A 26,431-nucleotide genomic window follows, 5' to 3' on the forward strand; every position below is an offset into this window, starting at 1 on the left:
CCTTCTGGCACTGAGCTAATGATCCTAAGGCAGTATGTTTTTATTTGCGCTTGCTTGTGCTACTGTGTTTTAATGATTGCAAGCTGAGACAGAGCTGATGTATTTATACCTGCAGCAGAAGTTAGTTTACAGCCTTGATAAATCATCCACAGATGACTGAGTTTGGTATTACGTTCCAAACATAGAAAAATAGCATGGGCTAAATTAGTCTATCCACTTTTAAGGTAATGCTTCCTTTTTATGGCTGTATATCCTCGTAATTTCTTTCCTGTCTTTATCTTCTCTAGTATCAAAAGATTTGGTAAATCAGATGTTGATATAGTCTTGAAAAATAATCAGATAGACTACACTGCTTTAGAATAATCATGATTATAATTATTGCTAATAAAAATAATTTTATCTAATCACATCTGTGCAGTCAGCTGAAGACAACACATTAGTATACATATATTTATGAAAGGCATTTTAATGGTAGTCGGGGTGCAGCTTTTACAGAGAGTGCTTTTAGACAGCAAGGACTGTGTTTGACTAATGTGATAGGCTTCTGTACTTTGCACTTATTTTTACACTATTAATTTAAAATATTTGTGAAATAGCAAGACAATAAGCAAGGGGATATATAATTTTGATTCTAGTGACTTCTTTGGTAAAACAGTATTTTTAAAAATGGTTTTAAGATTATAGGAAGTGGAGAAGGAACATCCTGGCATCCACATCCTATAAGCTTTCATAGATTCACTGCGGTCCATGTTAAGATGAACTGCAATTTTGTCCTGTAGTTTTAAAGAACCTACTTCTAATTTTTAGTGCAAATCTGCTGATAGCCATTTTGAACCCATTTGTTTGTATGTCAAAGTTGTCCTGTAAAGTTATAATTATTTTTTTGATGGTCAGTGCCATCTGCAAGCACTTTATGAAGAGCTGAATATAAACATTGGAGATGACAGTTATAGCTGAGCCATTTGCCATGAACCCCAAGAAATTAATGAAAAAGCTATTCAGTTGACTTCATTGTATTATGCTTTGTTTTATTAGGGTTAAAGAGCGAAGTAAGTGTAAGTATAAGCTCTGTAAGAGCTTAATTTTGTGTGTTCAATTTTATTGGCCTGTTTTGGAGGGCAGCTTTGTATTTTATACTTCTGTGCTGTCACTGGTAGAAATGTGAAATGTTAATAACCTAGAGAACTCTAGCATAATGAAGAGTATGTTGGTTTATCCTTCAGATCCTCTCCCCACACACTTTCTCGGTCTGAGTATGGCAAGGCACTGCCTGAATTTGAGCATGGTTATAGTTACCTGAATGAGTTGTTAATTTCAGCAGAAGCAGGAACAAGCAGCTGCTGTCCTGGCTTTTTTCTTGGATGTTCTCTAGCTGTCACATTTAATTTTGGAAAAGCAGTGATCTATTTTAATTAAACAGTGCATCATAGATCTCAAGTCTGGAAGCTGCTTTCTTTTTCCTCCTCTTTTCTGCTTCCTGGCTTGTTTTTTTTTTAGTTTGTGAGTAAAATCTCATGTAGCTTGGTTTTTGCTTTATTGAAGTATCTGTGGTCATTCATTTTGAAATACAAATGCATTGTTTTATGGAAATGTAGCGGCAAGTGTTATCATCTAACCCAGTTCTTATTTTTAGTGCACTCGCGTGATGTGGACTCCACCTCTTCGTGAAAGTTTCTCATACCCATTCCTTGTGCTTCAGATGTTGCTTTTGACCTATATTCTCAGGTACCTCTCAATTTATCCTTATGTCTTCACAGTGATTTAAAAAATTGAATGTCACAGGACATTTATTTAAATGCATTTGTTTAAATATTTATTTAAGTGCCATTGTGTGCCATAGCAATGATATCATTAACATAGAAACTTTCCTGTGGCTGTTACATTGCAGACACTGCACTAGTAGAACTGCAGTGTATTACTTGCTTATTAAAAGGAAAAACTTTGCAACTTGAAGACATGATTAAAATAAAAATCTGAGTTACTGTGTTGGCAAATATGTATCTAAACTAAAAATCAGAATTTTTGCTTGATGTCACTTTCTTCCTGTGAGAAACAAGTTGATACTCCATCAATTGGTTTTGTCCCTCTTGGAGAGTGGTATGTTGGTTGTACTTAGAAGAAGCCTATGCTATGCAACAGAGGATGCTATAGGCACCCATAAGCTAGTATGTTCTTGCAGTTTTCTATAACTAGTTAACTAATTAACTAATTCAATGATTTAGAGCAATCTAATTGCACTGATGCAGGGGTGCTGCTGAGTTCATTAGTCCTGCTTTACCATGGTTGTTTCTGGCTTGCAACATGATTATGTTACTGTCTTGCCTCTCTTTTGAAAAATAAGCATGATCGTTCTTACTTGAGGGCTTTTCCACCAACTCAATTGCATCAGATTTGCAGTACATTTATGATTTAGCTGAACTTTGTACTTGTAACCACAGATTTTCCTTTGTAACCGCAGATTTTCCTTTATTAGGTCATACTGATTTGTAGTTATTGATGATTAAACCAAAAATATTTTGTGCTTGTCACTAACTTGTGGTTTTTAAGTGAGGAAAAGATAAATGCTGTCTAGAAAAATATTTTGAGGGATAGTTTGTAGAATGATTGCTAGATTTCATATTAGAAAGACACCTGTTCATTTAATGCTAAGTTATGAGCTCAAACAAAAACCAAGGAAATTTCACTTTTAAGTTAGGGTGATCAGAGCACATATATTCTGTACCTACAATTATGGAACTTCTTGATTAGATAGATTCACCACTGTTCTTCAAACCTTGGTACATAAAATAGTACTTGGGCTTGCTTACAGATGAGAAGTAGGTATTTAATCTAAGCATTTCAGAGCGAGGTTCCAAAAAGGGAATAAAACATTTGAACTTTCTGTTTCTCAGTTATAATTCCTGCTTCAAGAGCAACTCTGTTTTATGTATAGCAATATTCCAATAAAATATAGGAACTGTCTTTGAAACAGAGACTAGAACTTAAATTCTCTTATTATTTGTATCACTTCTATCACATTTGTATAACATATTACTTAATGCATTGGACTTATGCTCAGCATGAATTCCAATCGAAGTTAATCTTGAGGCTTTGTAAAAGAAGCTGAAGAAAATTTTACAGAATTTGTTGAGACTGCTGTAATCTGTTGGGTTTGGTTTTACAGCAGAACATTTATGGTGTCTTCATCTGTTGGAGGCCACTTAATGAAATTTGGCACATGACATTTTTCTGAAGTGGACTCAAAGCTAACACAGGATTAAATAAATAACACTTACAGCAGGACATAGAGAATGGGCTGGTTTTAGTTAAAGGTGAATTTCATGTATTTGTCATTGTCTCCTGCCCTGAAACCTCACTCAGGATTACTAGCAGAAAGTTGCAGAAAGTAAATATGGAAGAAATGTGAGGAAGAGGAGTGAAATCACTTTCAAATGCAGACTGTTCTGTGAATAGTTGTGATCCCAGCTGAAGTGGAAATGGTTGTGACCTGAGTGTAGAGTTGTTACAAGAAGGTGGACCACTTCAGGTGACATAGGTTGGCCTGCTATATTACATGCTGCCAGGAGAAGACTTGTTTGGTAATGAGTGACTCATCAAATAGTTAAGAAACATTAAACATCAGAACTATTGTTTCTGGAAACTGGTGGAAAATGGATATTAAATTTACTTGAGCAGTGTTATTTGTAGTTGATCAATATTGCTAGCTAACTTCCAAGGTAATTTTGTTTTTATTGCATTCTCTATTGTACTTTTCAATAATATGCAAACACCTGTGTAATTTTACTTACTGATGCCTATTCTGTCTCTTTTTCCCAAGGATTCCGAATATTAATACAGGAAGCTTGATTGCACTGTGTGTTTCTAATATCTTTTTCATGCTTCCCTGGCAGTTTGCTCAGTTTGTTCTTCTAACACAGGTAAGACCATATTTGCTTCTTTGTCTTTTCTAGGCAAACTGACTGCTTTGTATAGACAGTTATTGAATTCACAATCATACTGACGATTTCCTTTTAGCCAGATTTCACTCTTGCTCTCAGGAAAGATTCACACCATTTATCACATCAGTATTTTTCTAGTCTTAAATTTAAAAGTCGACCATTTACACCACTCACTATTCTGTTTCCAGGACTAAAAAATGTACTTTTCCCATAAAAGCAGGCTCTAGCCTAAGTTCAGTACATTAGAACAAGCTCAGAACAAGAGAAAACTTTGTATATTGAAGTAAAAAACTAAAGAAGGCATTGATCTTGCATCTTTTTAGGCTATTCCAAATTTTTAAATGGAGCAATGTTTGCATGGCATGTAATATCTGGCATGATTTTGCATGATTTCCTATTTAATTTTGATGAGCCTCTGAATAGTGACATAATCTTACTGTCTGAGAGTTTGGACAGTTGAAATAACTTTTAGCTAGTGTTGAAATATAGTAGATGCTAATGTGAGCAGTAGGATACTGTCATACAGCACACTTTCTTAGTGTTTAAATTGATTGAAAAGTAGCCTGTTGATTGAAGTCCATCTATGGCTCCATACTTTTTCACTTGTCTGTCTTACTTGAAGCAGATGTTGCTTGGTTTGAGTTGATAATTTTGAACAATCAATATATGCTGTGGTATGCAAGTTTTCTAACTGCAGAAGAGGAAACCATTAAATTCTGTGAAATATTGTGAGAAACTCATCACTATAACCTGTTTAAGATGCTGGGCCTGAAATTTGAAATTAAAGGTTCAATTCATAATTTCATTAATTTCTCATGTGACTTATAGCAAGCTGTCTAATGAAAGAATCTCATTTTCCTTAGCAGCAAATTATGGATGTTTCCATACTTTGCTGAAAAGTTAAGGTTAAATAATGTTACTGGATGGGTTTGTTTTGGTTTTTTATTTTTTTTAAATCTGTGGGTGAAAGATGATGTGTTAGTGCTGTGTTTTGGTGACTTGCATTTTTATAAAGCATATTTTCAAATTTTTGTTAAATATTTAAATATGTTTGATAATTATTCAGAGCACCACAATAGGTTTTTTGAAAGAAACCGTTATGAAATGCCTAAGTATTTGCTTAGCAAAAAAGTAGCAATAAAAGTTAATTATTGTTTGAATAATCTCTTTTTGTATGAATTTGTATTCTGCTAGAAAGAGTGCACCACTGTAAATTGTTTTAACTTATCTTTTCATTTTTGATTCTAGATAGCTTCATTATTTGCTGTGTGTATTATGGGTTATATTGACTCCTGCAAATTACAGAAGATACTCTCTGCTCATATGGTAATATTTTTTTAAAAAACTTGAATCCCCTCAAACAAGTCAGAGCATCAAAGGAGGCCATTTGTGTGAAGTGTTTTCCTTAGTTGCAAGATGGTTGAAAAGGTGCAATAATAAGGGACAGAGGAGCCTGATTTCAAATATTTGATCTTAGGTGTATTTATGTCACAGTGTCAGAAACTAGGATCCCTGTGGTGCACAGGAATTTTTGAACTCCAGAAAAATTATCAACCTAAAGGATTTGTAGAAGTACTTGCCTCTCCTTTTTGTCTCTATTCATTCCATGGACTCGAAGATACTGTCTCAAACAACAGACTAGAAAACAAGTAATAGAGCATGAGTAATAAAAAGTCGAAAAGGCAGCATTCATCTCATGCCATAACGTTAGCAGAAAGAAAAAAATGAGATATTAGTATGTCAAAATTAGAGAATAGACTTTTGTCATTGAAGGAGAACTCCAACTAAAATTGGGTTTTGAAGACAACTGTAGTCTTGACCATGCAAAGATGTTGTAGTTGAACTATTTGGGGAGATATTTAGAAAGGAGGACAAAGAAAATAAACTATTAGTCTGAGGAAAAACTATTTTCTCAAAAACGGGTGAGAAAGTCAGCAAAGGAAGGAGATAAGTAAAAGGCATGTAAGTTTCTCTGTAATATATCTGATTTTCATTTTTGAAGTTAAGATAATGATCAAGTTTTTCTATGAGGAGTTTTGCTCTTTGAAGCGAGATTGCAGTTTGAAATATACAGGAAGATGTAAACAACTTTTTTGAAGAAATACGGTTGTCTTTAAAAATATATTTTTGCTAAAATTGTGCTATGCAAACTCAGTGGGGAAAAAGAGAATGTTTACCAAAGATAAGAAGCTTTGAGCTTAATTGTATTTCATATGTTTTCAAACCTATTTTGAAATACTGTAAATGATAAATTAAAGGCAGTAGTAAGTTCTATGCATCTATGATATAAACCTGGGATGCCAAATGCTTGTTCCCAGTCAGACTTACCAGGAAAACTTGCAAACAAATATCTTATCTTGCTTTAGTAATTTTTTGACAGAAGCAGGGTGAAATATTTAAGCCTTTTGGTTTATGTCAGTAGCTATATCATAATTTTGGTGCCAAAGTGTCATAAAAAACCTATTTTCAGATAGATAAACAATCATGTTATATTACAGAGAAAGCTTAATGATGCTGGGTAAACTGCCAATCTTTGTTTTGTGGTGTTTTCAATTTTTGCTCCCTGCCACTTTTCTGTGGAAAATGAAAGTCTGTGTGAGGAGGGGAGTAGAAAAGTCTGCATATTTTACAAATAACTACATTATTTTTCTTTATTGTTGGGTATAGAAGACAGTGATTGATCATTGATTTTGCTCTCCAAGTTAGAAAATGTAATTCAGCTTGCTTTCTATTAAAAAGAAAGCACAGTAGGAGAATCAGGATGGTAGATAAAAGTTGTATTTCAGCCTTGACTTTCAACCTCATTTAGTTAAGTGCATACGATCAGTCAGAGTTCTGCTTCCTTGACTTTGGTTTGGTGATGATTATATTTTAAATAGATGCTTCTCAGTTTGGAAGAAAGAAGACAACAAACATTTTATTCAACATTTTTGTTTGCCCAGGATTCTGATAGATAACAAACAGGATTAATTTAAAAAAAAAAAAAGAATGTGGTAGGAATAACTTAAAAAATATAGCTGCTATATCACATGAGTTAGTCCTATGATAAAATCTTTTTGTCTATAAGTACTTTTAAAATATAAATTGACATAATAATATACACTTGGCTACCTGTTGCCATTATAATCACTGTTTTCAGAACAATTCTTTAAGCTTGAGTATCAAGCTTGCATTTGCTGTGAAGTAGGTGTCTTTAAAGCTGTTGACACAAAGTAATTTCTATACTTAGGCAATTCTTACCTTTTCTATTTCAAATTTAATTACTTTTATTTTCTTCTTTCAGGTATCTCTTGTAGTGTGTTTTATTCTGATGTTTGGTAATTCAATGTTGTTGACATCATATTATGCTGCATCTTTAGTAGTTATCTGGGTAAGTTGTTTAAGAAAAAATCATATGCTAAGAGTGTAATGCTGTACTGTTATATATGTATTGATTTAAAATGTGAAACTGCAGCATTTTCAGCTAGTTGAGGTATCTTTCACATGACAAACAGAATTAGATCTTAAAGATATCTGGAGAATGGGTAAATACTAATTTAAAAAATCATGTTTTTACACCAAGACCTCTTTATAAGAGAAATTCAGTTAAGGCTCAGTTCTCTTGTTTTCATAGCTCTCTTCTTTTCATAAAAATTTAAAATATACCACGTATGTATTTTTGACCAGAGTAATTGTAGAACAAGAACATGAGCAAGGAGGAGTTTGTTTTAAATCTTCTTTATTGATTGTGAAACCGCAAATGCAGAACAAATGACTAAAACATATATGACGATGGTTTAAGACTGTTTGAAGCTGCTGAGTCATACTGCCATGTTAGTGAAATTATTCACTGAAGACTCATCATCTCATCATTCACTATCTTAATTTTTCTTTAAATAAGAAAAGCAACCCCCAACCTCTTTTAGTTTCATATAGTTTCTCTTAGGGGATTTATGTGCATAGGAAATAGGACATCAGATTGTGTGAACAGATCTAGTTTAGCATACTACAAATCGTCTCCATTTCTGATTCTTTTTGTCTCTCCTAGAAGCTTGGGCTGAGCTCAGTGATTTTTTTTTTTTTCCCTTTTGTTTATATTTTGTCCATCAGCAAAAAAGTGGTAATTTCTCACTGATGCTAACAATAAGCTGCCTTGGCCACTGGTATTTGATGTGGTATAGTCTGCTTGTTATAAACCCACTCTAGTTTCTTGTAGCAGCTTTTGTAATTATATATTAAGTACAGGTACATTGAGTTTCTTGCCTGTTTTCTGCTTTGGAAAGAATATTTATTGTTTCTCTGCTATTTGTGGCCTCGGCCTCGCATATGGTCTGGATTTCTGAAAGCTTTTAAGTTCATTCTCAGCTTTTCTTAATTACATTGTTCATCAAATTAGCTTAAAATGAGTCTTCCTTCTGTCATAACATGAAGAACATAACATGAAATAGTAAAACATGAGTAAATCTTCCCACCACCCATATCCTGTTGCCTTGTTTGAAAATTGTTTGTATTATGCTGCCAGTAATTTATTTATTGCTTCAGATGTCTCTTGTCATTTGTGGAAGCAGACATAGTTCAGTTTCCCATTGGCTGTGATATAAAGAAGCTTAGAACTGTATAATACAGAATCTTACTTGTTAAGGAGAAGAGTAGTCTTCTATTTAATGTATATAAACTGCAGTAAGAGTTTTTATGTTGGCATGTTTTGCTGGTGCAGGGTAAAATCACAATGTTATATATTCACTCAAATTTCAGGTTGTATTAATTATGGAGGGGTTTTTAATAAATAGCTATGTGGTACAATAGGTGCTTACCAAACAAAAAAAAGCCTTATCCAGGGTACTGGAATATCTTGTTACTATATGTTACCTGAAAATGTACATTCATTCTGTTATTAGGGAATTCTTGAATTGAGTCCAAAAGTCTTGAAAAGTGGCAGAAGAGAAATCTATATATGGGTAAGGAATTTCATATATTTTGAATTTCAGAAAAGAACTATGACTTTGTTTTTTGTTTTAGTAAAATACAGAAATAACTTCTAGTTTAGTTTCCAATAGCTGAAAATCAAGAAATGTAGCTGAACTACTCTCTTTAATACATTATCCATATTCCTAGAAATTAATTTTAAATTACTGAAGGAAGAAAAAGGGCATAAGCATACATTTATATCAGAAAACTGAAATAGCCTTCAAATGGCATTTCATTTTAAATTACCAACTTAAACATATTTAGAAAACCTAAGATCTATATGAAAATCCCTTTAAAATAAAGGATGATTTAGAAAAGGCAAGTAAAAGGCTAATAGTTCTTGCAGAAATGGAGATTAAGATGCTGCGTTAGATATTCCCTAAAATGTGTCCTATATAATTTTTTTTAGGATGTTTTTTACAACAGTAAGCAACTTGTAATTACATAAGGAAGCAAGTCAGTAAAACAGTGTAGGGTGTGTGGGTGGGGTTTGAGGGCAGTAGAAGTCATGCCCAAATATGGAGGATGCTCCCAAAACTATGACAAATAATATATAACACTGTAGAAAACGTGAGAAGCAACTTGCTGCTTAGGACATAACATTAACTTGTAAAAATGCCTGAAATGGGAGCCTACTGAGACTATGCCTGGTTTAAGACAAGCATTCTTTTTAAATGAAGGGTGACCTGTTAGGCAAAACTGGATAGAATTCATACAGTTATTATTATAAAGGAATTAGAATATAAGGGCATTAAAAAAATATAACAAAATGTAGTGCATGCGTAACCTGCCAATGTAGCTAGCTGTGGTACCAGGGAATATGGGAGTGTAGGCAAATCTCATGTCAGTTTTTAAAAAGGAGATCCAAGGTATTTGTGAAACTGCAGACCAGTGAGTCTAACTTTTGTAAAAGAATGAAAACTTGGAACAGTGATAAAGTTGCTAAGGCTATGTGTACATGCAAGATAATGAGATAGGTCCAAGACAGCCTCTGTGAAAGGAAGTCATGCCTTGCAAATGTCTTCGACTTCTTTGAAGGATGTAGATAAGGGTGTGTGGGTGAATGTAATGCGCTTGAATTTCAGAAACCTTTTGGGGAAGATATCTAACTGGAACTATAAAAGAAAATAAGCTCCATGGGATAAGGTGTGAATGTTAGAAGGTAAGAAACAAAGGGTGGTATTAAATGGTAAGTCTTTGAAAGAAGACCACCACCACCACCCTAAGTATGGATATAAACTAATTGATCCTAAATAAGTCCTTGCCACTCAGCAGAGGAATCTTGGTATTCTTGTGAAAAGTTCTCTGAACACATCAATTCATTACTGAACAGGCACCAAAAAGGAAAATACATGATGGAAGTAATGGAGAAGGAACTACAGAGAAAGCAGAATTTTTTTTTTTTATTTTGTAAACTCCTATTTAGCATCCTAAATATTGCATGTAATTTCAGTCAGTGTCTTAAAACAAATAAAAAAAAAAAACCTTTCCCCAAAATGTACTACCATCAATTTTAAGTAGAGAGTATGAAGAATTTTTAATGTAGAATCACTAAATAGCTGATACTTTAAACTAGGTTAGAATTCTACATCTTGTAAAATAAAGGTAAATATGACAAAGCCAGTGAATAGAAGTAGGATATAATTATAGTTTATTTAGTGCCCCTTATGCTAGCGGCAATAAACTTAGAGGAGAGAAGAAAGATACTGTGAAAGCAAAAAAAATAGAGGCATTCAGAAAGGGATTAGTTACCTCCTAGGTATTTAGGTTCATTTGCAGCCATGAAATGGAATGATTGAATGCAACCCATCGTCACATAAAAACTCTGGTTACATTAGGTAAAGATCAGTTTGTATTTTATTGTTACATTCTCTCTGAAAGCATCTGCTGCTGGTCCCAGATACAAGATACTGAGCCAGGTTGTCCTATTCAGTTGATCCAGTTTTATAAAGAATTGTATAGATGAAGCTGGATTGCCAAGAATTTAATCTTTCTGGTACAGGGATAAACATGATATGTAACTAAAAGTAGTAATTGTGCATACTTTCTTTATATTTCCTTCAAGTTCTAACTTGAGATTATCTTAAGAAGGTACCATAAATCAGCAAATTCCTCCAAAGATTTGATTTACCAGAGTAGTACAACCAGATATTAGGAAGAGGCTATTGTTGGGAAATAATCACTACACACTGGTGTATGCAAAACAGATGGAATTGACAGGCTGCCCCTGTTTAAAGTTAACTTTGGTACCTCTCCTACTACTATGTTGTGTGCAGCTGTACAGCTGTAATCTAAATCAGTTGCATAAAATTATTTCAGCTGTAATAGAAAATACAAAAAAATTTAGAATACCCCAGTGTACTAAAATTTGGGAAGTGTAATTGGTTAGAAATTACTGTACTTATTGGTGACAACATAGGAGAGTTTGCAACTAGTAGCTAAATTTAATAAGCCTTTTAAAAAATAAAAGGTTTCTTTAAAAGTTTGTTGAGACATGTTTATTTCATTCTGAATATATTTTTTTAAGGTCATTGAAGGATGTGCCTGGTTATTTGGGACAGTCACCTTGAAATACCTGACTTCTTTAGTACTTGGAATAGCTGATGATGTAAGTTCTCTTATCTGAGTATCTGGTTTGTCTTTCAAAAATTTTTTAATCCTTAATATTTTGATTTTTGCATCTTACTGATGTACTTTCCTGAAATTCTAAGATTTGTGTTGCAGAAATGGAGAGGGATTGCATATGGTAATAGATAAGGAATGAGAAAGCAAATATATTTGGTATATTTGAGGTGTTACTACCAAAGTTTGTGAAAAGACATATGTTTTTGTTATGAGTTAGTAAATGCTCTGTGTGTTTTAAATGTGGATGTATAGAGCTTTGTTTATTTTGGGTGTCTTCTACCTACATCTTTATTTACTTAATTTCTTAGTTTACTTTCCTCAGAAGCTAATTTTTAAGACAGTTTTGAAATGCTTCTTGTGAATAGGATTCCTCGCTTCACTTCAGCCCCTTGATTGTCAGATTCTACTCTTAAAACCGATCTGCAGATGTGCATCAGGGGGCAAAAGACAGGAAGTTCATATATTAAAATATGAGTATGCAAAACATATATATATATATAAAAAATACTCTCATTGAACCCAGTTGCAATTGTAACAACCTTTTCTCTGCTGCTTTCTGCTTTTTATTTAACACAGTCCAATCTGAGTTACACTCGAAGATGTCATTTAGTATACTGGAAAGAGATTTTTGGTGCTCTTATATCAATACTGTAAATGATATAAACGTCTGTTCTAATTAAAAATATTTTTCATATACATTCAAACTACTTTGTGGTAAACAGGACAGTTTTTGCTTACTACAGCTTTTTTTCCCCTGTGTATCCTACCAGGCTCATATTGGAAATATATTAAAATCTAAATTTATTGGCTACAAGGATTTTGATACATTAATGTATACCTGTGCTGCAGAGTTTGACTTCATGGAAAAAGAGGTAATTTGATCAAAATAGATGATTATGGAAGAGGGAACTTCTTGTTTTATCTTAATTTATAACTTAAAACATCCATGAGCTATAACCTTCTACTGTCATATTAAGTTCAAGTGCTTACTCGTGAAGTTAGAGACATTAATGAACTTAAGCTAAATTTAACTGATTTTACTGCTTTTAAATGAACTAAAACCAAAACAGTGTTTTGATTTTGGATCTAAGGAATGTGCTTGCTTGAAAGAAAGAAGTGCTTGCTCAGGGGTAAATGAAAGGTTACAGTTCTGCAAACTTAAGATTTTATGTCTGTCAGTAACTTTTTGAGTACGTGGAAAATGTACTGAGACTTGCAATGGTCTTGTGTGGTAGATTTAGACTACAGAAGAGCATTGAAGCTTCTTAATGTGGCATTAGTAGACTCTTTAGTTCATCAGTAGATAGGTATTTAGAATGTTTATAGGTTGCTCAACCCATAGTGCTCAAATTCAGATGAGATAAAATCTACTTTTAGTCTTTGGGTGTCTTGCTAAAGAACTGGGAATAATTTACTAATGACCTCTAATATGATTGCTGGGTGGAGTTTAAACTTTAGTTTCTTTAAGCTTGCTTGGTTCTTGTTGAATATTTAAATTTACATTTTATTTGAGGAAGAAGTCTTTATATTGTTGTCTTTGAAATGACCATTGAAGTAATTGTAGGTGAATGGAAAGCAAATTAATGCAGTTTATTTCCATTGTAGACTCCAGTAAGATACACAAAGACTCTGCTATTACCAGTTGTTCTGGTGGTTTTTGGGGTAATCATCAAAAGGGTAAGTGATTGATTTAATGAATCACCTTTACCTTGAATTTACTTTTTAGGTTTTTTGAAGGGATCGCTATTTATTTTGAGATGGGAAGAAGTTAGTGTGGTGGATTAATCTTGACTGACTGCCAGGTGCCCACCACATGCCCATCCTCAGCAGGACAGGGGGAGAAAAAAAAGAGTTGAAAAATCTCATGGGTCAAGATAAGGACAGGGAGATCACTCACCGATTTACTGTCATGAGCAAAACAGACTTGAATTGGGGAAGATTAATTTATTGTCAATTAAAAATAGAGTAGGATTATGAGAAACAAAACTAAAACCACCTTTCTCTTATCCCCACCTCCTTCCTCCCAGGCTCAGTGGGTCCTTCCCATGGGCTGCAGTTCTTTAAGAACTGCTCGAGCATGAGTAATTTCCACAGGGTGCAGTCCTTCAGGAACAGACTGCTCCAGCGTGGGTCCCCCACAGGTCACAGCTTCTGCCAGCAAACCTGCTCCAGTGTGACCTCCTCTCCATGAGCTACAGGTCCTGCCAGGACCCTGCTCCTCTGTGGACTCTTCATGGCTTGCAGCTTCTTTCAGGACATGTCCACCTGCTCTGGCATGGGGTCCTCTACAGGCTGCAGGGTGGATAGCTGCTCCACCATAGTCCTCCATGGGCCGTAGGGGGGAAACCTACATCACCATGGTCTTCTCCACAAACTGCAGGGGAATTTCTGCTCTGGTGCCTGGAGCACATCCTCCCCCGCCTTCACTGACATTGCTGTCTTCAGGGTTGCTTCTCTCCCATTTTTCTCACTGCTCTCAAAGCTGCTGCACAGTGGTTTTTACTTTTTCTTAAACATGTTATCAACAGAGGCACCACCAGCATCACAGATGGGCTCAGCTTTGGCCAGTGGTAGCTCTGTTTTGAAGCTGACTGGAACTGGCTCTGTCTGACATGGGGGTAGCCCCTTGTCTCTTCTCACAGAAGCCACCCCTGCAGCGCCCCCTGCTACCAAAACCTTGCCGTGTAAACCCAATACAGTTAGATGAAATACAGGTTTTCAAAAATATTTGCTTAAAATTCTGTATTCTCTCTACATAGATTTTTGCAAAGGTCCAGTCCTGAGTTAGTGGTAAAACCTGCTTTGATGCTAAGTGCCAAAAAAATTTCTGTCACTTAGCTGATGAGTACTATAACTGAAGTTTATGCCTGTTTTTGTAAATTTGATTATGTATAATTTGTGTAAAAACAACTTACAGTTTACACAGGAACAGATGGGTAACTGCTAACTGCCTGGCTAATTAAACATCCTCAAAAAGAATTTTTAGCTAAAACATTGCATGTCTTTTATCTTAGCATTATCTCAAAATGAGATTACCCAGGTGTAATTTAATTTAGCAAATGTTGAAAGTGCTTTAGAATGCTTTTGAAAGTTTATTCATACTTTTTGTTGGCTCTTGTTTCCTTCAGGCAATTAAATATCTTATGTGGGTCTTATCTCAGACAGGCCAATATGAAAGGTAAACATTGTCGTTTTAATGTAAAACTGAATTTTCTGCTGGAATTTAATTTTATTTGCTATATGCTAAATCAGAATTCTACATTATGTAGGTCCTGTTTGAAGGGTAAATTTTGTGTAGTTCACTAACTGAATGGCTTGGATGTACTCTTGGTATTTTTATAAGATGTCTAAAAGTAAGTTTAGCTGCTGAACTTGGTTTTAGACATTGTAACCCTCTTACTCCCAAATTTTCAATTAAATAAATATTGGTTTAGGAACAGAGCAGAAAAAATAAATGATTAATGTGCCTATTTGCTTTTCTCCTATAAATAGTGAATGCAAATTCCTTCCTCCCTTTTTTTTTTTTTTTAGGTTATAAATATACCTGAGCTTCATCTTTAAGAGGAGATCCCAATTATATTAATTTTATTTCCTAAATATCTGTAATGCATGCTCTACCTGTCACAGCCATTTAGCATCACTTGTTGATGCTATGCTCAAGAGCAGTCAATTTGTCCAATGGAATCTTGTAATTTCACTGACATATCTTTTTGCTTCTTTTTTTTTTTTTTTACTTTATCACTAACCATTTCAGTGATCTCTGCTTTTCACAGTCTAATGGCCATTATCAAAGTTTCAACAGATGCAAGCAGGATTCAGCATCCTGTCTTCACAGATGTTTTGGAGAACAAGTGTACATGATTTTGACTTTTTTCACATTTGTATTTCCTCCTGAGAATCCAGAACAAATCTATGTAGTACCTGAGTAAATGACTGACTCTTCTTTTGGTACCAGTGCTCTGCTTCTTTTACGTTACTGAGGTTTCATTTTCTAAATAAGCTGTTCTATATAGGAACTAATTCAGGGAAGTAAAAGTGCTAAAATTAATTTTCGTATTTCCAAATAAATATAGGGATTGAGGAGGATAGTTACTGATTTGCAGTTTATTTCAAAGCTTGTTATAGAGGGGAAAAAAATCTGTGCAGGCTCTAACTCATGCTTACTGTATTAGTTCAGTTGTCTAGAGCCATTATAGATGACTAAAGTAAAACCAATGCTTCTGTAGTACATAAACAAATAATGTGATTTCCTGTTTTTTATTCAGAGAGGAACGTTTTAACCATGGTGAGGTAAGATTCTTTTTCTGCACAATTTTATTCGTATGTTAATGCGAATACTCAATATTAAAATACAGATTGCAATGGTCTGATGCTGATACGGGGTTTATTTGAAGCTAAGTAGTTACATTTTTTTGTTCCCTTGTCTTAAATTGGGTCTGGTATGTCACCAGAATAACTCTGGGGTCTTGAACAAAAAAATATGCTAGCTAATGGTGGGGTGGCAGTGCAAGAGAGGAGTCTTGGGCTTTTGCTGTAGCAGTGCAGAAAGACTCTGAAATTAGGCTGGACCTAAACCATTTTCCCCATATAGACTGTGAAGCAGATTGGTTCCTTTACTGGGGTTTCACGTGACTGATAATGTTAAAATTCTGTTTTGAAATATGCCATAAGGAAGATAATTCTACACATGGTTCTTATAATGAAAATATGCAAAAAAAATGTACTGCATCCAGCTCTGGAGTCCTTGGCACAGGAAAGACATGGACCTGTTGGAGTGGATCCAGAGGAGGCCATGAAGATGATCAGGGGCTGGAGCACCTCTCCTATGAAGGAAGGCTGAGAGAGTTGGGGTTGTTCAGCCTGGAGAAGGCTCCAGGGAGACCTGATAGCAGCCTTCCAGTACTTAAAGGGGGCATATAAGAAAGATGGGGACAAACTTTTTTACTAGGGCCTGTTGTGTTAGGACAAGGGGTAATGGTTTTAAACTAAAAGAGGGTAGATTTGGACTAGCTGTAAGGAAGAAATTTTTTACAATGAGAGTGGTGAAACACTGGAACAGGTTGCCCAGAGGGATGGTAGATGCCCCATCCCTGAAAACATTCAAGGCCAGGTTGGATGGGGCTCTGAGCAACCTGATCTAGTTGAAGATGTCCCTCCTCATTGCAGGGGCGGGTTGGACTAGGGGACCTTTAAAGGTCCTTTCCAACGCAAACTATCCTATGATTCTATGAAATATAATTGAAAGACAGATTTCTTATGTGGTTTCTTTATTTGCAATTAAGTAAACAATGATGGTGCAAAACTTTCTTAACAGAAGTTTATTTGTGGTTTGTGCTATGAGAGAAATCTCATGCTATTCGAAATATGATAATCAACCAGTTAGATAAAAGCACTGATTGCAAAAATGCCTCTGTGATTACCGCAGCACTTCCGCAGGTAACACAGGTTCAGTGTTAGGAGTGGTGTGTGACATTTCTGATGCTTTTGAACTTTTTCTGAGAATACTAAAGCAAGCTGTCTGTGGTTGTATGAGTACCAAGGATGATTTTATCTTTTTCTTTCATTCCATACTTAGGTATTTTAGGTATTAAATAGCAAGGTCTCTTTACATCTATAAAGAGGTTATACAAGAAATTTTACATATGTTACTGCGTGTTTATGTTTCAGGATCTTTTGTGTAGCTAGCCATTTCTCCAGCTCCTTTTGGTTTTGTTGTTTATCCTTCCTGTTGTTTCATACCTTAGCATACTACATAAACTTTAGAAAAAAGATAACAGAATGTCCTTATCACTATGTGAAATATGAGGATCTTTAGTTTGACCTAGTCTTTCAGACAAGCTCATTATTTAAGCTATACTGAAAATGAAGTTGTATTTTTAAGACAGATGAAAATATGCAAATATTATGCTTCTGTGTGGGGTTTTTTTGTTGTTGTTTTTTTTTTTTCAGCTGGTATACCATGCATTGCAGCTGTTGGCGTACAGCGTCCTAGCAATTTTAATCATGAGACTAAAACTCTTTTTGACACCACATCTATGTGTTATGGCTTCCTTGGTGTGTTCAAAACAGGTAAGATCTTTTTTTAATCCTGTAGCTATCTCAGTACTTAACAGTATTACCCAGATGTTTGTCCTCAAGCAAATTTCTGTGTGTGTAATTGCTGAATCTGAGTGTACTGGTTAAAAATAAACCAGATTATATTGCCTGCCGAAAAATATGGTTACACAAGTTCCATTCTCCCCTCTCCCCAAATAAAGCAAATGTCTTGCTTTATGCGACTTGTCCAATTGCATTATTGTACGAGTTAATATGCTGTGTATTGAGCTTGAGCATAGGGAGACATACTCTGGATTTTACTGTATGTACACACCTCTATGCCACTACAAGTTTTTTATTGACTATTAGTATTATCTAGATAATGTTTGACTTTGTTTACACTGTTTTTTTGCAGCTCTTTAGAGCTTAATGCCTTGCATATTTTTTGTGTATTAATTCTTTACAGAATTATAGGTTTGAAGTCTTGTATATTGAAAACGTTACAGCCTTAGAAGTCATACGCCCAATTCAGATTCAATTTTTCTAGCTTGAAATCAGCCGTAACATGGAAGTTAGTAGATTTTCTCCAGATATAAAAGATCTTAGAACTGTTTTTCTGTGTTTCAGTATCTGTGTTTTTGAGAAGCGAACTTGATTGAATCTGTATCTAAATAGCTGTTTTAGATGTTTTGCTGTTGCAGCAAAAGTAGAGTAAGCAGTCCATTGTCTAGGAAGCAGACAGGGAGGTAGATTGAAAACTGACTGAACGTCAGTTCAATCTCAGACCCAGAGAGGGGTGATCAGTGGGACAAAATCTAGTTGAAGGATAGTAGCGAAGTACCCCAGGGGTCAATACTGGGTCCAGTCCTGTTCAACATCTTTGTTAATGGTCTGGATGATGGGGCAGAGTGTACCCTCAACAAGTTTGCTGATGGTTGCTGATGCTACAAAACTGGGAGGAGTGACTGGTACACCAGATGGGTGTGCTGCCATCCAGAGGGACCTCAACAGAAATGGGCGACAGGAACCTCATGCAGTTCAACAAAGGGAAGCACTGAAGTTCTGCACCTGGGGAGGAGCAACTGCAGGCACCAGTATGTGCTGGGGGCTGCCCAGCTGGAAATCTGCTTTGCAGAAAAGGACCTGGAGTTCTAGTGGACACCAAGTTGAACATGAGCCATCAACATACCCTTGCTGCAAAAGTCAGCGGTATCCCAGGCTGCATTAGGAGGGGTGTTGCCGGCAGGTTGCGGGAGGTGATCCTTCCCCTCTATTCAGCACTGGTGAGGCCATAGCTGGAGTGCTGGGACCAGTTCTGAGTTCCCCAGTACTAGAGAGGCATGGATATACTGGAGAGAGTCCAACAAAGGGTCATGAGGGTGATTAAGTGATTGGAGCATCTCTGCTATGAGGAAAGCCTCAGAGAGCTGAGACTGCAGTCTGGAGAAGAGAAGGCTTAGGAGGATCTCATCAATATATACAAATACCTGAAGGGAGGATGTAAAGGAGGAGGAACCAGGCTCTTTTCAGTGGTGCCCAGTGACAGAACAAGAGGCAGTGTGCACGCACTGAAGCACAGGAGGTTCCCTCTGAACATCAGGAAACACTTTTTCACTGTGAGGGTGACCGAGCACTGGCACAGGTTACCCAGATAAGTGGTTGGGTCTCTCTCCTTGATGATACTCAAAAGTCATCTGGACGCAGTCCTGGGCAACTGGCTCTAGGTGGCCCAGCTTGAGCAGGGGTGTTGGACCAGATGGCCTTCAGAGGTCCCTTACGATCTCAACCATGCTGTGATTTTGTCGAAAGTGTTATTTACATCACACAAATATCCCCCATTGAAAGAGTGAAAGATTATGATAAATAGTGGGCTGAGCTTACTAATAAGAAAACAAATTGGAAAGGTAAGATGGGGAACTAGTGAAAATGTCTATATGGAGAACACCAGCATGAGGATGAGTGGGAGAAAGAATCCAGCGCTAAGAACTGTTGCGGACATAATACAGAAGAAGGAAAAGAGAAAAATATTTGTCAGAGTGGGGAAACTAGCAATGGCTGGGGAAGAAAATTAGGATTTTTAATAAGAAACCTGAGTCGTTAGGCTTGCCATTCTTGAAAATTGAAGGAATACAAGAGTAACATTAGAAAGTTCAGTACTCAAAATCTAGAGTGCCAGAACTGACAGGGAGACCCGCTTATTGGATGAAGGAAAGGCTGTGGATGTTGTCTACCTTGACTTCAGTAAGGCCTTTGACACCGTTTCCCACAGCATTCTCCTGGCAAAACTGGCTGCTCGAGGCTTGGACGGGCAAACGCTTTGCTGGGTAAAAAACTGGCTGGATGGCCGGGCCCAAAGAGTGGTGGTGAACGGAGTTAAATCCAGTTGGCAGCCGGTCACGAGTGGTGTCCCCCAGGGCTCGGTTTTGGGGCCACTCCTGTTTAACACCTTTATTGATGATCTAGACAAGGGGATTGAGTGCACCCTCAATAAGTTTGCAGATGACACCCAGTTGGGTGGGAGTGTCGATCTGCTCGAGGGTAGGGAGGCTCTGCAGAGAGATCTGGACAGGCTGGAGCGATGGGCTAAGGCCAACTGTAGGAGTTTCAATAAGGCCAAATGGCGGGTGCTGCACTTGGGTCACAACAACCCCCAGCAGCGCTACAGGCTTGGGGAGGAGTGGCTGGAGAGCTGCCAGTCAGAGAGGGACCTGGGGGTGTTGATTGACAGCCGGCTGAACAGGAGCCAGCAGTGTGCCCAGGTGGCCAAGAAGGCCAATGGCATCCTGGCTTGCATCAGAAATAGCGTGGCCAGCAGGGACAGGGAAGGGATCTTACCCCTGTACTCGGCACTGGTGAGGCCGCACCTCGATTCCTGTGTTCAGTTTTGGGCCCCTCACTACAAAAAGGACATTGAATGACTCGAGCGTGTCCAGAGAAGGGCAACGAAGCTGGTGCAGGGTCTGGAGCACATGTCGTACGAGGAGCGGCTGAGGGAACTGGGGTTGTTTAGTCTGGAGAAGAGGAGGCTGAGGGGAGACCTCATCGCCCTCTACAACTACCTGAAAGGAGGTTGCAGAGAGCTGGGGATGAGTCTCTTTAACCAAGTAATAAGTGATAGGACAAGAGGGAATGACCTCAGGTTGCACCAGGGAAGGTTTAGACTGGATATTAGGAAGCATTTCTTTACGGAATGTATTTCTTTACGAAATTTCAGAACGGGTTGTTAGGCATTGGAATGGGCTGCCCAGGGCAGTGGTGGAGTCCCCATCCCTGGAGGGGTTTAAAAGTCGGGTCGACATAGCGCTGAGGGATATGGTGTAGTTGGGAACTGTTAATATTGGGTTAATGGTTGGACTGGATGATCTTCAAGGTCTTTTCCAACCTAAACGATTCTGTGATTCTGTGATTTCTCTGGCTGCCTTGTGTATATGCAGTATTATACAGACTATAATGCCCAATAGACGTTGTTTTACCCACAGTATCCGTGGTTGAAGCCTGTCCTAAAGGTGAATTTGGGTTGTATGGTGAAGGCTGTTAACTGTCTGGAACATCTGATGCCTGTGTCATACAACTGGAAGATGAGTGAATGAGACAGAATTCTGCGAAGAGGAGAAATCTGTCCCTTGTTAAGGCAGCTGAACAAATGATTGTTTACCAGAAAACTGGATTGCTTCCTTGGATGTTCTTTCAGGGAACCTAATGCTGGACAGGCTACACAGTATCAGTCTGCTTAAATGTTGTGCTTATCGCTTTCTTGATGCCTGTTTTCTTAGTTGGCATAGTTAGAAGTGCTGAGTGTTTGCCAACATATAAAATGCTAAAAAATTGTCAAAAACTATTTAAAAAGTAACTTTATCCACCTTGTAACTGAGTATTGGGACTTAAGAGACATGTAATTTCCTCTACACTTTTGCTATTCTGTAAGGTTCACAGGTGTTCTTATGATACTTCCCAGCTTTTAGTTAGTTGTAGTTGAAATATTGGTGTCCTCTTAGGTGGTCTGGCTGTTTAAGTAATAGCAGTTACACTGTGGTTAAATTTTTCTAAATGAACTTTCATGAGGTGTTTCTGAGTAATTTGAAATGAAGTTGCTTTTCACAAATCAGAAAAGCAGAAAGAAAAAAAGTATTTTCTTCTTATATACGATTTCTAGAGAATAATTACAATATAAATGAATTCTGTCCAAAATTAATTTGTTCTTAATTATTCTTCTTGTAACTATGTTTTCATAGAGTAAAATCGATAGGTGTTTCTACCCTGTTATTATTGAAAAATGTTTGTAGAATTTTCCAGAGGGTGAACTTAGAACGAAAAGTCTTTCTGTATTTTGTGCCACAGGAAAAGGCCTCTCAGCCTTCTGAGAACTGAAAAACAAAAAGATCTGAACTGCCTTTTTTTTTTTTTCCTGTATGGAGAGAAATAATTTTGGAAAGATAGGAAAGAAGTACCTTGCAACTGGTAATGACTGAAAGATGAGCTGCTAGGAATGGCTTCTATTAATATGTAGCCTCATTTGCTTTTTTCCGTGTAGTAAGTTAGCTGCTACATGTCAAATTAGTAAAATTTTTCAGCTGGTGATCTTTATTTCTTTTTTTAAAACACCTGAGTAATGGCACTATAGTAATTCATCCCGGCTTGTGTTTTTTATTTTAGTAGTCCAACTAATACCATCAGGCCAGTTAATGGAAACTGGTGCTTTTGGTGATCTTAGAGGATGCCACAAGTTATCACTGTGTAAATATTGGAAGAGGACAGGTTCAGAATATTTTATCAATATTTTCTTTTCTTCTGCTTCCAACTGCATTTTGGCCCTTTGGTTGTTCTGCTGTTTCCTATGGTTGTAGAGTGAGAGTAAGCTTCTCAGGAAGCTGCAATTGCAGATGATAACCTGTTGTGGGAGCTGCCCCTGTTGGACCAGATGGCTCAGGTCCAACTTTTTTTTCCTCCTTTGCAGCATCATGGAGGCATAGTTGGCTTGAAAGAAATAGGTGTTGAATGCTAGGGGAGGTAAGGCTTTAGATTACTGCAGTTTGGACAGTTGTTCTCTGCAGAAGGTGATAAATGACCAACTGCCCCATATAATAAGGCCTGTGATTATCCTAGCCCTGGCTTGGGCTTTAGGAGAAGTACAGACCTGTGTTCAAGAGTACCCAACTTTTAGGTGACCAGCATAAGTAAAAAAAAATTAATTCCCCTGTCCTGTTATCAGTGAAGGTTCTGTTGCCTGATCACTGTGTTCCTGAGGTTGGTGTTGATCGATACCTGTAAAAGCTAAGCCAGATTTTTTTGTGGTCTGACTGATATATGCTTTCTTTAATAGGGAGCAGCTAGTAATCTTCCAGGTAAAACATGACTAGCTTCAGCATGAAACACTGGCCCATAAGGCTGTTGAGCCGCTATCAGTCAGACCACTTCTAAGACTTCTCTGACTTAAGCAAGCAAAGGGATAAAAAACCTTTTTTTTTTGTAGGGTCAGGAAAATATCAAGTGGTTTTTAGTGAGCTTTTTCTGTCCTTACTGGCTGCTGAGCAAAAGTAGTATTTTGAGGTTGAAAAATCTGACCGTATGTGCAATATTGATTCAGAATTCATTTTATTAGTGAACAGTCAGCCTGAGATGGACATTTGTAAGACAAACCAAAAGCGAACAAACAGGCAAAAGATATGCTAGAATTATTCTGCACATGGAAAGGAATTTTGTATGTTGTGTTCTTTCAGCCCATTGCATGAATCTGTGTACTTTCCATTGCCTCAGTGTTGCAGCTTGTGGCACCTGATGGACAATAAAAATGATAACTGTTCACATCCGCTCATTTCCTCTGTCAGGATGAATTATACTATCCTGAGTGGAAATTTTGAAAGCAAAGAAGAATAGCTGGAGAAAGACTGAACATATTAATTTGACAAAAACAAATGAGAAACCTTGAATCAATATAAAAACCACACGAGGAACAGTGTCCTGTAAAAGAAATGCTTCTTTTGCATTGCATATATATGTTCGACCATTCTAGGCTCTTTATGTAAACAAACTAGTGGTAAATTTAGATACTTTGAACATTAATGGTGTTTTATAAAAACATGATAGGAAAGTGATTTCCTTTGATTTTTAAAAGCCGTGGAACTCAGTAAAGAATTCCAATGTTCTAACATGTTCTTGAAGTGAGATTTTTGCAACCATTGGCAAAAAGAAAAAAAAGAGGTTTGCTCATGTAGAGCAGTGTAGAATTCATTTCCTTTCATCCTTCCAGACCTACACAGTGGTCAGGCATATTTGGTATATTAAGTTTCACTGGATAGTATTGTTGTTCTTGGTAGAGCATTTAGCAAGTCTTTGAGGATGAGAGTTGAGTACACTGTATTTTTGGAGAGGTAGCTTGAAAGTTTTAATAATCTAAAGTAGTTTAAGGTTAATTTATAACAAAGATAAAATACACTGCCTAGCTGGTGTAGTCAGCCTAGTGGGAGGTTTTACTGTGAAACTTTATTTTATCATTTTATGCTTTAATTAAAAAAAATGAGTAAAGACACTCTGAATTAAAAGTATTTATTTAGTGCAGGTTCATATTTTTGAAATGTGAAGCCTTACTTTTAATTAACAATAGATTTAAAAAAAAAAGTAATTTGTACTTTGTTCTTATTTAAGGTTTAGGTCAGATGCGGATGAGATAAAGTGTTCTTGCTCAAACTAAACTTAAACATAACAACTTTGGTACTTCTTTCTTAACTACCCATTTCACATATTTATGAGTATTTGCTTAGAGCCTCCAGCAAACTATCTTTAGGAAAAAATGCAAGGGCCGTCTCTTTCATTTCAAGAAAGGGAAGAGTAGGATATAAAGCGACATCCAGCTTATATCCTCAAAGTCAGCTTTTCAGAAGTTTGCAGTATAATCTCTAAGCCATAGACTATAACTAGAAACTCTTGATGTAAATAGGAGATAAAATACTGTGAAAGTGAAGTTAGCATTATTGAATCATCTTTACTTGCAGAATTTGGCATTTGAACTACAACATTAAAAGCTGCATTAATGTCAATTTTCTTTTTTTTTTTTGTAGAATTACAAATATAATGCCCTACATCTGGTAGACATGAATACTTCTTATGAGATCTCAATGAAGTTTAGTGTAGCAATAGCAGAGATGTTTCATATTGTACTATATGTTAGATTCCTTTTAGAGAAATAAAAATGAATTGTGCTGCATACAACATTACAGAATTGTTGTCTAGAAATTAATTGATTCTTGCATTTCAGTTGTTTGGATGGCTCTTCTGTAAAATCCAGCCCAAAACATTGGTCTTTGCTATTTTAGCATTGATGGCAATAGAGGGATCAGCAAACCTTCAAACTCAATGGAACATCATGGGAGAATTTAGCAATTTGCCACAGGAGGAACTTTTAGAGTGGATAAAAGTCAATACCAGACAAGGTAAACTATTTAATAATGTATGAAGTTCCCCATTTACTGTGAGATGTAACTATAGAACTTGGTATGAATGAGTGCAGAGGTATTGCTGCCATCTGTGGCTTTGCCTTGGGACTATCCTAAAGGCATGATTTAGTTACGTATACTTGTCCATATAGAAGCTATCTCAAATGGAAAATACACTGAAAGGTTGCTTTGTTAGACTCCAGGCTACCAGTCTGGAGGTTCTAGCCACTGGTGTAGTATTTCTACAACAAAAGTGGTTTTGCACGGTCCAATGGTTTTTACTTAAATGACAGTGGTTCTTTTGCTAGAAGAGAATTCAAAGTGTGTGTGTGTTGTGGTTGCACCCGTCCTTTTACTAAAATGAGTAAAAGTGTCAGAAGACTATTTGAAAATCAAGCAGTTACCTTTTTGGCAGAAAAATACTTTCAAGCCAAAGTGGACTAAGATTTTATTGCTCTGTTAGGAATGGTGTAAAAAGTAACAATAAAAACGTGTTGTCATAATGACTTTGTTATTCTGCCCATTCAAGAAAAATAAGATGTATTAAATCTCCATTCTTAGATGTCTAGTTATCTAATGGCTTATACTGAGTTCAAGGTTTTTGTGAAAAAAAAAAAATTTATTTTCTGCATCTCCTGTTGGTACCATGTTAAGGTCTTTTCAAAAGAGTACCTTACCCACTTTAAGTTTTTCTACAGGATTACTGTTTAGATATTTGAAGATTGCTTCTCTGCTTTTACTGCTTGATTCTTCATTTCACACATGCCTTTCATTCTGTATTTCAGATGCAGTTTTTGCAGGAGCAATGCCTACAATGGCAAGTGTTAAATTGTCTACACTTCGTCCTATTGTAAATCATCCTCACTATGAAGATGCAGGATTAAGGTAAATTTCAAAGTTGAGGATTTATTTTTATTTGCTATTAATTCTCTTAATGTTGGTAATATACAGTAGGAATGGCATCACATTATATTGTAAAATTTGCTAAAAGCCCATAGAACTTGATTTGTTATTTTAGTCTGATTGAAAACACATGCATTATTTCTTCAGGATTTGTATTTATCAGAAAGGATATACTGTAGGATAGATATGGCTTCAAACTTATACACAAAAAAATCAGAATATAATTACGGAACTGTAATTAACGAATACTATTATATCTTTTCTTCATTCTAGTTACTCCTGACGTTGTAGACAGACTTGATTTTTTTTCTCAAGATAGCCAGTTTAGTTATTCCTATTAGCTTTCTGGGATTCGTCATCATTTTTTTTTTTTCATGATAATATATCTAATTATTGAAATATTAAGACAAGTTGAAATTGAAATTTTGTAATGGAATTACTGAAGTTTGTACTTTTATTTTTTCAAAATCAGAATAGTTTTCTGATTTGAAATTGATTTATCTGAAAAGGTCATGCATTTATTTTTTTAATTTTAATATTGTAGCACCATTT

General features: G+C 36.2%; 1 protein-coding gene across 3 annotated transcripts in view; it reads left to right on the forward strand.

The window, feature by feature from the left end:
- The window catches only part of DPY19L1 (dpy-19 like C-mannosyltransferase 1), a 52,020-nt gene that overhangs the window by 21,705 nt on the left and 3,884 nt on the right, over positions 1–26,431 (forward strand). For all 3 annotated transcript variants that reach the window (XM_074858674.1, XM_074858684.1, XM_074858693.1), the window contains 13 exons: positions 1,634–1,725; positions 3,818–3,917; positions 5,187–5,264; positions 7,222–7,308; positions 8,816–8,875; positions 11,413–11,493; positions 12,281–12,382; positions 13,116–13,187; positions 14,639–14,688; positions 15,776–15,800; positions 17,460–17,579; positions 24,799–24,973; positions 25,762–25,861. In XM_074858674.1, coding sequence (XP_074714775.1) covers positions 1,634–1,725; positions 3,818–3,917; positions 5,187–5,264; positions 7,222–7,308; positions 8,816–8,875; positions 11,413–11,493; positions 12,281–12,382; positions 13,116–13,187; positions 14,639–14,688; positions 15,776–15,800; positions 17,460–17,579; positions 24,799–24,973; positions 25,762–25,861 — 1,142 coding nt within the window. The remainder of the gene's footprint in view (positions 1–1,633; positions 1,726–3,817; positions 3,918–5,186; positions 5,265–7,221; positions 7,309–8,815; positions 8,876–11,412; positions 11,494–12,280; positions 12,383–13,115; positions 13,188–14,638; positions 14,689–15,775; positions 15,801–17,459; positions 17,580–24,798; positions 24,974–25,761; positions 25,862–26,431) is intronic.

This window comes from Strix uralensis, chromosome 1 (assembly GCF_047716275.1).
Source record: "Strix uralensis isolate ZFMK-TIS-50842 chromosome 1, bStrUra1, whole genome shotgun sequence".
NCBI classification, from domain to species: domain Eukaryota; kingdom Metazoa; phylum Chordata; class Aves; order Strigiformes; family Strigidae; genus Strix; species Strix uralensis.